The sequence below is a fragment of the Cystoisospora suis genome, assembly GCF_002600585.1.
Source record: "Cystoisospora suis strain Wien I chromosome Unknown contig_229, whole genome shotgun sequence".
NCBI lineage: Eukaryota > Apicomplexa > Conoidasida > Eucoccidiorida > Sarcocystidae > Cystoisospora > Cystoisospora suis.
In genome coordinates, this window is record NW_027153031.1 from 1 (window position 1) to 10,580 (window position 10,580).

Consider the following 10,580-nt stretch of genomic DNA (forward strand, 5'->3'; position numbering starts at 1 on the left):
TGAAGAAGACGAAGCTGCTTTTTTCCTGGGAGGACGTGGAGACGCACCTGAACCTTGTGATTTCTTGGAGACCTTGAAGATGACTGAACTGTGGGAGCTACGGCTCTGTTCAACTTGATGGATGTGGGACTGCCCGACCAAGCCAACTGCGCTAACAAAGAAGACGGGGCGCTGGATAGTGCCTCCATCGATACGCTAGTTCATACTAGATCTAGACAAGCTCAGGAGCTGTGATGAAACGAGGGGGCGTTATGCCGCAAGTCACGGGCGCTCGCTCTCCGTGCAGCTCAGGATCCGTTCGTAACCTGCGTGCATAGCGCTTCACGCCTGTCTTTGCGACACGCGCACGCGGGTCGCGAGTAAGCTGTGCATTTGCCTGCAGATTCTACAGAAACTTCACTTGGTTGCAATATCTGTGAGTTCTGGCGCCACATTAAGATACTACGTCTATTGTACACGCTAGTACCGGATGAGCACAAAGGTGTTGCTTTCATCCGACGGCTGGTCCTCCCCCGAGCCAAGTAAGACAGTTGATTGTAAACGGTTTTCTTCCTGTCGTGGGCGAAGTGTGACCCGCTTTTTTTCTACGCTGTCTGATTCCGAGTAGTACGTGTCGCGCGGCTCTCGACTAACATGCTTTGCCACTTAGGCCAACCCCCCAACGACCCTCTCCGAGTGCCTGATATCGGTAACCTGTTTATTTCTCTCCGTGCGTCGGTAGTGCCCAGTGGGCTTCTCTGGAGAACGTCGCCCGCTGCTTGCCGTTACGAAGGTGCCAGCATCCCAGGCAGAAAGAGCGGCAACACCGGGACCTCAGCTCCAGGTCGCAGGAAAAACCATAGCAAAAACGAAAGTCATTACGATACTAGCGCAACGAGTTTCTCCAACAAAACTCATGAATATGAAAGAGTGAAACAGATGGAGACTTTAGGGGAGGCCGGATCGCACAGGACGAGACATCTGGCACTTTACAGGACCCTGACAAAGCTTGGGTAAACCACACTCCCGGCGCAGTTAGGTCTCCTGAACGAAAGGCTTGGAAATGCCTGGAGGCTTCTTGCGGAGGTTCAGGATTCAGAAAAACAGCTCATTGCCCAAGGGCAAAACTGCGAGGCCCGGTAAGTTCTTGAGCGCTTCGCCGACGGGCAAGACGTTCTTAAGCAGCCTTGCGCCCTTAGCCACTTGTGGGGAGGGTGCTCCTCTTCCTCCGAGGAAATTGCCCGCGGCTGCACCCGTGCCAACTGCATTACCGACAGCCCCGCTTCCCGTGACATACGGAATAGACAGGTGGCTTAGATCTCCGAGACTACGGAGTGATAGCCACTCCCCCGACGCCACGGGCAGAGCAATGGCACCGCCGGGTAGAGCGCCCACGCTGGATATCGCCTGAGCGGCACGCTGATTCAGGGCGCCTGCCGGACCGTGCCCCTGCTCTTCGGCGACAGGAGAGGCAAGCGTCTGGCTCATAACGTTATCCAGGATGCCACGAAGACCGAGAACGTCTACGAAGGGCTGTGTGAGCAGAGACGCGGCTGCGTCACCGCCTGCGAGAACACTCCCTAGAGGGAGGTCTAGGATTTCTCTGCTGACTACTCCGCCACCGTCCACTAGCTGGGAGAGGGGTAACTGTAATAATTGTGGGGGCATCAACGCATTTAATTGGAGATCACCCACAGTCCTCGAAAGAAGCGTACTCTCATCGTCAAGGACTGCCGGCAGCTCGAGACCCAGTGAGGCCATAGCTGCACGGGCTCCTGGAAGGAGGTCTGCTAAGGGAAGTGCCCTCATCTGAGAAGCAACCGATTCGATGGCAAGTAACTCGGGCAGCGTTCGGCTCGAGAGCTCCGCGGGAAGTAATGTGGATGATACCCACTGGCTCAGGGGAATCTGCAGCAGCGGCGTAGGGAAGGTTCCGGTCCGTAGAAGATCCGCCGCTGGCGTGACAAGAGTGGGCAGGGAGAGCAGATTGGCAGAAAACAAGTCCTCTAAGAGAGGAGTGAGAGGGGGGAAAAAAGAACGGGCCTGTAGGACGGAGAACAGCACAGAAAAGCAGCATCGTTGTCGCAAAACGACCGCCCCCTTCCAGGCCCGGGACAGTACTGCCTTCAGCGCGAAGATACGGGATGCCGGATACGCACTCCATGGAGCACGTCGCCTCCGCCGGTGTGAATCACGGGGAGCTAGCTCCTCGGTGCTACCTCCTACGCCTGCCGGAAAAGTGACGTCCTCAAGGCGTGTACGTCACATGTGACCAGACCTTACCTCCGCTGTTCCCGCATCGGCGGCAGGTCCCGCGAAGGGCCCTTGTGTCATTGTTTCTCTGAGCAGCCCAAGAATGCCCGGGCCGTCAGAGCCACGCAAGTTGCCGAGGAGACTGCTGAGCAAAAGCGGGTCCACCAGCACCAGGCCGTCGGTCCTACCAGGCATAGTGAGTGGTGGTGTTGTTGCCGCCTGCAGTCTCCGTCTCCGAACGTGATTTTCTTTGGGTGTTGTCGTGCTTTTCAGATGGTCTGTGCCTCTAAGAAGTTGCCCGTACATACTTCGCGGCACGGCCAGGAGAGGGCCTCCTTCAATATTAGCGATAAATGCCCGGAGTTGCGATGTGCTACCGGCAGCGGCAGGCTTCACCAAGGGCAGCGCGGACGGACCAGAATCCACACTCGCGGTTCTACTTTCGTCTTCTGTCGCGTCGAGGAGATGAAGAGCCTTGACCTCTTTTTTGGAGGACCTAAGCGCGGCGGCCATAGTATTGGCAAGCTTCACGGTCGCGTCCAGTGCTTGCTGGAGCGCCGCGGCGTCGCTGGCCGCCGGTTTCTCGCCCGCATTACTTTCTGCGCGGTTCGCGCTGTCGAGACTGTTTGCTTCCCGGGCCCAAGTCCGCGACACACGATCTTGTAACTGTTCAAGTGAGCTGCGCAGTTGTTCGGAGAGGTACTCGGCTCTCATGTACATAGCTTCAAGACCCTCCTCAGCAACGGGGTTCCCGAATGTTAAGGTCGGCACATCGTCACTTCTCAGAGGAGACAACGACAGTGGGCAGCTAGCGGACGACTCCTCCCCAGTCGTGGCGCCTCCGCACAGGTCTCGGAGGTGTTGCAGTGGAGCGAAAACGCTCAGTAAGCTCTCCCGCGGGAGTCCTGCAGGCCCATATACCCTGACGCGTTACCCCGAGTTAACAAGTGTCAGTAGTAGACGGCTGTACACAAGAGCGGACCAGAGGGAGACTATGACAAAACGTACCGACGACAGGCAGCTTGAGTTCGAAGAACTGGTTCTCGAGGAAGTCACGTGGTGACAGCTTGGCCAGCGAGTGCGCCCTAGCTTGAACCCGCGACAGCATATTGTCACCACGCGGAAAAGCCTCTTGTAAGGGAGCGAGGAGCGCTTCTTGCAACCGGAACGCCTGGTTGGCGAAAAGATCCTTGATTCCGTCATCAATCTTGATGCCTGAGCTTAAGGCTTCAGATACCACCGAGAAGGCGTCATTGTTTTCCAGACCTGAGCGAGAAGACCATCGTCAAGACACACGGAAGAAATTTTACGTTTTCGCCGTGGAGGTAGTTCCGCGGAGCGAATGCGATCTGGCGTGTTACTCAAATGGAGATACTAGAAGAGACAGGGGTGGCCCCTTATGTGAACTGCCAACGGAGTATCACTCTCTGTAAAGCGCGAAAAAACTGACCTGGGACCGCCAGACTGTTGGTGACGTTTGTGGTGATGCGTTGGACAAGCGGAAGGGATGAGGCGAGCTGGAGCCTCGAGAGGCTGGTAAGACTCAGTACAGGGCCGACAAGGTAGGGAGAGTTGTCACCTCCCAAGATTGCCATACGAGACAGCACGGTGCCCTTGACTGCGCGCCAGAGAGAATCCATCGAGCCCAACTGGACGCATATAAGGTAAGAAAAATTCACACACCCGCAACGGAAACGGCCTCCAAATAACGCGACCTACACGTGAATGTCGCGGAAACTGTACACTTTGAACTTGAGTGACACCGCGACTGAAAATGTAGGGTGGTGCTGCTCACGTCTTTGTTTCTAAGGGTAGCGAGAGGGAGAACATTGAGTTCTGGAGGGAACTTCAGATCTGGGAAGGCGTCAGCAAGGTTAGCGAAGACAATTTTCCCGCTGGGCTCTGCAAGCGGGATCAAGAGGTCATCTGGGGCCGCCCGGAGAGCTGTAAGCGACTCAGCTGTTCCCATCGATGCCAGACGCTCTCCCCCAACGTCCCTCCGAGTGATCACTGGAAGGAGAAGCTCAAGCCTCTGGCGGCCGACAGGCCAGGCAAGTTCAGTTGGGACGGCGAAAATCTCTGCCAAGCGCGCAGTGTTGAGTAGATCCAAATCCGGCAACAGGTCCAGCAAGCTCTCCGCACTGTGGGGTGCAGCTGATGCAGCTCCAGAGGTTCCGGTCTCTCCGCTTTGAGACGGGAGGGGAAGTGCTGCTGCGAACTCCCTCAAAATCGGTGGCAGGTTGCCTAGACCATCCGTACCAAGGAACGAGCTGAGGGTCTTCTCCCTCTCGGTGCCGCCCGTGCTTAGCACCTCCTCCAAGAGGCCAGCAAGCAAGGACGGTCGGCCCAGAGACACAGCCGTGATGTTCAAAGCGGGCTGCCCTACAGAAAACTTTACCATGCGGTCTCCAGTTTTCTCGAGCCAGGAACGAAGCTGTCCGAGCTCCGCTGCTGACGACGGAGTAAACTTTGGAAGTGCCCACTGACTGGGTAGCGCGTCTAAGAAAGTCGGAAGCAACGTAGAGTCTTGCAAAGTGGGCAAAAGTTGGTCAACGGGCAAAAAAGCGAAAATCCGGGAGCCTTCATCCTGAGTGGTCCCAGTGCTCGCCGCGAGGCACGGCGAGATCGCGCCCAAGAAAATACCTGTGAACAGGGAGAGGTAAGCGGCGCGGCGCCAGAAGCGCCGGTGTGCCCAAGTGCGCATCTTCGATAAGCGATCTGCCGCACAAAATAGAGGTCCACAGAGCGAAACGTCTCACTGCCAATGGCCGGGACCCTCTCTGAAAGCTACAGCGGTCCGCGTTATAGCAGTTGGAGCAGAGAATGGGTAGCTTGCCTCAGGCACCACCGTTTCACCTGAGGCACCCCAAACGCATCGAGCTGCCTCTGACTTCCGCACGTTAGTCGCCTTGGCAAAAAAGAAGTGCAGTAAGCACTTGCTTGTGGAGTCGCGTACGAATGACATAAGCACGGGTTATATTCTGGCTGCTTCGGAGGCTGTGTGGCCATCCGCTCTTCAGCACAGTTAGACCGATAATAAACTTTGTTCTAGAGAGCTGGGAGTGCGGCTTGCCAAAAAGAACCGCGGTTGCACGGCGGTTGGTCACCAGGCTGTCCCCTCGCCCTGGCCACGGTGCTGATGAGATAGCTGAGCCGGACCACCCTCACCTGAAAGAAGGGACAGCCGTAGCCGATCTATCCGCCACCTGCTGCGGATTAGATTCAAAAACGGCAACCTGTTTGAGTTCGTGCTATCCGAGCGGATGCTGTGTCGTCTGCACAGTCCCACTGTTTCTCTCGAGGACTGGCATACCACTTTGGTTGAGCCCGACGTAACGCTTGCAGAAGCCAATCGTCACAGAAAGCTCACTGTCGCGATTGAAGGTCGTCTTTTGTACCTCACCCACGCAATTCGGTACTCGCTTGGCCTGCAAAACCATCCGCGACTCCGTGCGCTGGCACATCCTCCTGGGAGCCCTCGCTCCGGCAAGCGTGTATCGACCGCCTGGTGCTGGACTCACCTGCCACCTCAGAGTCCGTATACATCTCTTCGAAAGTTGCTAGGCAAAACAGTAACTCAACTACACACGAGCGGCATCGTGATTCCTGGTGTGGAGTGCGTGGTCACTGCTCTGTGAAGACTCGCCTGTTGCTGAGTAGGATCTGCGGGGCAGGTTTACTCGTGGAATTTTTGGAAAGCAGGTCCGGCTATGAATAGAGAATGAAGGTGTTTGTCATTACGAGACAGAATCGGGATACCGGCGCTGAGTACGTCGGAGACATGGTGGCTTTTCTGCTGTCCCCATCGGATCAGCATCCTACGCAGGGTGACGAAAGGCTCTTGAACAGACTGTTAGGGATGGTAAACTCTCACTCCGCCGAGCAAGTCGCTCATGCTCTTGGTCCCCGTTGCAAAAGCGCTCAGTGGAATTGTGAGTGCTGCCACGGGGGCACGGTGACGCCTCATGGGAGAGCGCGACACCACGATACCGGCCACTGCGCTACCTTCAAGGCCAGCTAGCCCACAGGCTCGGCCATGCTGCTACACAGCACAGCCTGTAGGTAGTGGAGATTCCGAAAAAGACCTCCGCAAACAGATTTCAGTTCAGATTCTCTATGCAACCTCTGTTTAAGCCGTTCTTCGTCGCGTGCGTCCACCTCCTGTTACACACACAGGTCTCGGTCTGCTTCTGCTACGGCTCTCCCCCGCTGCCGGCAGGATCGCGCAATAAGATGCTGCCGTGGGTCTGCGACTAGCCACGGGCGGCTCCGGGCGCATCGGCTGCCGCCTTTGCTGATTTTCGCTTTCCTGCTCAGACGCAACGTGCTCAAAATCGGACGTGTATTCCTGACCGGCGCTGTTTTCAGGCCAGTCCTGGCCTTTCCGTAAAGAACTTCTCACACTTCTGTGCTTCTTTTCGAAGCTGTCCTGGCAGCCTCATCGGATGCCACTGTCTTGCATTCTTCGTGGATCCTGCTCGCTTTCCGGGTATGCTCATTTCCATGTTTGCCCGCTCAAAGCTATCGTGTGATTTCGACGTCGGTGGCGATTGTGACATCCAGGTTTTCCTGGGGCGTCACCGTTTCTCCGATTGTCTTCGCACTCCTTTGCGCGAGTGATTTTACGAATGTCGCTGTCTTCTGGACTTCGCGTAGCCCCTCTTTAGACACCTTGGCTAGCTCCGTCGAGCTGCCTTGGTAACCGTCTTTCTTTATGTTTCACCTCGGTGTTTTGCTGGAAGGTGAAACACAGCCGTCTTTTTGTGTGCGCTCTCTCAGAGCGATAGCAAGCACCCGGGGCCCGCTCTCGGTAGTGAGGCCGGCCTCCGTTTGCTGTCCCTGACCTTTCGTTGCGCGATCAGGGGCCAGTCATGGCTCACCAACAGAGCGTAATGTCAAGCGGCTCTCAAGCCGGATTTTCCCCGGTCCCCCAGCCACCAGCGGTACACCACAGTTACCATCAGATGCCGGCGCGAGCGGGGGTGTCAGCTTTTCCTGTGCCAGCCCCAGGCGTTCAATACCAGAACGTTTCCCCGGTCTTCTTGCCCAATGCAGCGAGAGGCGTTTACAACTCTCAGCAGGGATTTCCTCCGCAGATTGCTCCTCAAGTGACCATGCTAGGAAAAGACGGCGTCCTTTACCCAACAGTTGCGGACTTCCGTCTCGGTAGTCGAGCTCGGTGTCACTCGGAAGCCTCCCGGGTTTCCCCAGGTTTTGATGGACTTGCTGACTGCTCCTCCAAAGGAGCAGCCCTTTCCGCAGCTGCCCAGCAGGAGCAGTTTGCCCTTCACCAGCAGTACCAACTCCAACAGCAAAGAGCAGCTTTCCCGGGCTGTCCAGTCTGGACAGCACCGTCTGGCGTTCAGGGGATTTATTCAGGCGCAGGTGCAATCATGTATCCTCCCTACGCAGGAGGTCCTTTGTTCTGCAGTCAGCCTGGCCAGGCCCAGGCCGCGGCAGCCTTGCAGCAAGGCCCAGAGTGTGCTTACGTGATGCACAACTCGTCCAATCTACACGGCCATCTCAGATCGCACACCCCAGTCTCGGCCAGCCGTCGGGTGTCTTCGTCAAGTCCTACGTGTGGCTCTCCTGCAGCTCTCCCAGACGGCGCCGCTACGGGTGAAGGGAGCCCTCTCGCTGGCCTTCAAGACAATCCGTCCAACAACACCGACAGCAAAGATAACTTAATGGGTGACGAAGAGGGCTCGGTGGTTCCTGACCGAAGATCTCCCTCTTCTGAGGTGATATCCAGGGTCACGCCGACTCCCACTGGAGCCAGTCAAGCAGCGATGCCACTCCGTACACAGCTAAGCGCGGCACAAAAGATTGCCGGAAGTCGGAGACCGCCTCCTCGCACCTGCGGTTCAGCGAGCGTGCTGAACATGCGCAATTCAAATTCCTCAACCGATAAGTCGAAGGGTCTTGGCGCCAAGAAGGACACTAAGAAAAGCCTCTGGGAGCCAAAGACAAGTGGTATATCGCCCTCTCCGACTACAAGTGTACGAAGGTCATCGCGTCCTGATGAAACGAGCTCATCGAGTGCTCAACGAGCACTTGGAGTCGCCCGGTCGACCCTGACCCAACTAGGGATGCTGAAGAGAGAAAGCTCTGCGTCGGCCCGACAGAGAGCCGAGCGAGAAAACGCGGAAGGCCAGGTTCTCTCCACCTCTGGCTCCTCGCGTACTATGAAGGCCGGTTTCCAAGAAAAGGCCCTACAGACGAATACCGGCGGCCGGTCATCTCGAGGCGGAGGTGTAGGGAGACTGCCTATTCATTCTCGGCAGACGAGTGATGCTTCTCGGAAAGGCGGGCGAGGTTCTCAGACTACCGCGTCAATCCCGTCAACTACCACCGTCAGAACCCGGCCCGGGAGCCGAGGAGTTGCGACCGAACCACACTCAGAATTGGAGGACAACGACCAAAGCGCTGGTCTCGATAAACCTCAGACCTATGCTCAACGCCGCGGTTTGTCTGTCAGCGCCTTGGGGACCGTCTCTCGGCAGGTCACTCCGGAGAACGGGACATCAGGCGGGCCTACCCGTTCTGGAAAGGTGTTTCAGCCTGACTCCTGCCGCGACGGGAAAATTTCGCGAGTAAGATCCCCTACAGAAACCAGCTAGAATCGTAGCCTCTCATCACGAGGGTGTCCGCCGGCTTATCGCTCTGCTTGCTGCTGTGTTTATGTGCCAACAGGACTCGACGCGACGACGTGACATCAGGTCATCCACTTTCCGATCCAAGCCGCCACCTGAGGAGATTGTGAAACTGCGGAGCGTGGTAAGCGCAGACGCCAAGTCGAAGAATGCTGGTGCCCGCTTGAGTTCGAATTCGAACTGCAGCTCGCGATACAGTTCGGGAGTTGGGACCACCCCACCGTTCCCGGACGCTGAGGATCGACTGGTTAGCGGAACAAGTGGAGCTTCAAAAGGAGAGTGTAGCCGTCAGTCCTCTGCGGCCTCATCGCAGTCTACCCAAGACCTAGCGCGCGATCAGGCCGTCGCTGTGGAGTACCAGCAGGTGCCCCGAGCCGTGAACATGCTGGAGCAGGCAGCTCTGAATGCGGCAGCTTGCCAAGGCGAGAGCTCGGTTATGGTTGAGCGTACGAAGGAAAGTCTGGAGCCGGGATGCAGTCTTGAAGCCATGATGTACGGCGATAAAAACAGTGACTATGTCACATCGCAGCAGGCTGACTATTCCACAGATGCATGCCGCACGCCTGGAGGAAGTGACGTGAGCTCCGTCGAAGGAACTGAAGTGGAAAGGACTGCTGCCCCATCAACTCCGGGCGCTGAAGCGGCAGACGCTTCCGAGAGGCGTGCTGGCCTCACTTCAGTTCCCCTTGGGGCATGTAAGCATATCACGCCCCCTACTCGCTATCAGGATACTAGCGAAAGCGCGCCTTTAACGAGAGACCTAAGCCCGGCGGTCCCGCTCGAGCCTCGTCACAGACCGCAGATGTCACAAGTCTCCGTGGAGACACAAGCCATGGCGGCAGATGCGATCCAGTCAGTCGGAGACGAAAAACACGGGCAGTCCGTCCTTGTTTCTGACGGCTTAACTCAGGCGAGTGTAAAGACAGTTAGCTCGTCCGTGTCGCAGACTGCAAGACGGACGTGTGAATGGCAGCGTGATGCGGCCGATATAAATGAGGAAGCAGTCCCCTACCGTCAGTATGAGGTGAAAGAGGCAGATCTACAGGATCAGGTCGGAGGCTGTAAAGATCAAAAGCTGGGCCGAATCGAAGTAGCGCAGACTCGAGTTGTTAGCATTGACGGCGATCAAACCGGTCCAGCAGTTGTGGCTGTGGTGCAGAGGCGAGGACAGCCTTGTACTCACATCGACGTCGAATCTCAAGCTGAGGTAGCAAACCATCAAGCGCCTCACGAACAGACAGCGAATGCTTCTGCGAAAGGCGAAATGTCATTTGCAGACAGAATCCAACAACAATTGCTGGAGCAGGAGGGCCAAGCAGATTTGCAGAGGCAGTGCCAAGCGTTCGTTCAGAGCAAGCAGGACGCACTGTATCGACTCCAAGATGCCAGCTTGTGCGTACAACATGCAGCCCTTCTTAAGGGTCAGCCTAAAAACCTCTTTGAACAGCAGCCCCTTAAAAAGGACGCTTCACCGGCCCTTCATCAAGGTGTAACACCAGCACAACAACCAGGACTGCAGCAAGCCTCGTCTGCAGAGCTACAGAACGTCATCCAGCAGAAGCGCGCTCTTCAGCAAATGCAAGCGCTTCGCCAACAGCAGATACAAGCTCTTTGCCAACAGAAAGAACAGGCGCGTCAGAGATACAAACAAGCCGTTCGACAACAGCAAGAGCAACAAGCTCGTCATCAGCAAGA

The 10,580-nt window shown here is 56.6% G+C and overlaps 2 protein-coding genes across 2 annotated transcripts; one reads left to right on the forward strand and one right to left on the reverse strand.

The window, feature by feature from the left end:
• Positions 1-1,002: 1,002 nt before the first annotated feature.
• Positions 1,003-5,026, reverse strand: CSUI_000605 (uncharacterized protein). The gene is made up of 5 exons (XM_068060838.1): positions 4,028-5,026; positions 3,683-3,881; positions 3,241-3,498; positions 2,263-3,137; positions 1,003-2,022 (listed from the first exon to the last, which is right to left on the reverse strand). The coding sequence occupies exons 1-5, from the start codon at positions 4,934-4,936 to the stop codon at positions 1,075-1,077; spliced, it is 3,189 nt and encodes a 1,062-aa protein (XP_067927185.1). The 5' UTR covers positions 4,937-5,026; the 3' UTR covers positions 1,003-1,074.
• A 1,434-nt stretch (positions 5,027-6,460) lies between these two features.
• CSUI_000606 (uncharacterized protein) lies at positions 6,461-10,580 on the forward strand (the record flags this gene model as incomplete). The annotated part of the gene is made up of 2 exons (XM_068060839.1): positions 6,461-8,825; positions 8,926-10,580. Coding segments are annotated over exons 1-2 (3,377 nt in total), but the record flags the coding sequence as incomplete, so codon positions are not given.

Bases quoted from the DNA above. Each gene is read 5' to 3' on its own strand.
- CSUI_000605 (XM_068060838.1), bottom strand. From the start codon at position 4,936: ATGCGCACTTGGGCACACCGGCGCTTCTGGCGCCGCGCCGCTTACCTC. The intron at 3,882-4,027 runs GTGAGCAGCACC...ATATGCGTCCAG, and splicing joins CTACCCTTAGAAACAAAGAC to TTGGGCTCGATGGATTCTCT. The intron at 3,138-3,240 runs GTACGTTTTGTC...ATGGGCCTGCAG, and splicing joins ACTCAAGCTGCCTGTCGTCG to GACTCCCGCGGGAGAGCTTA.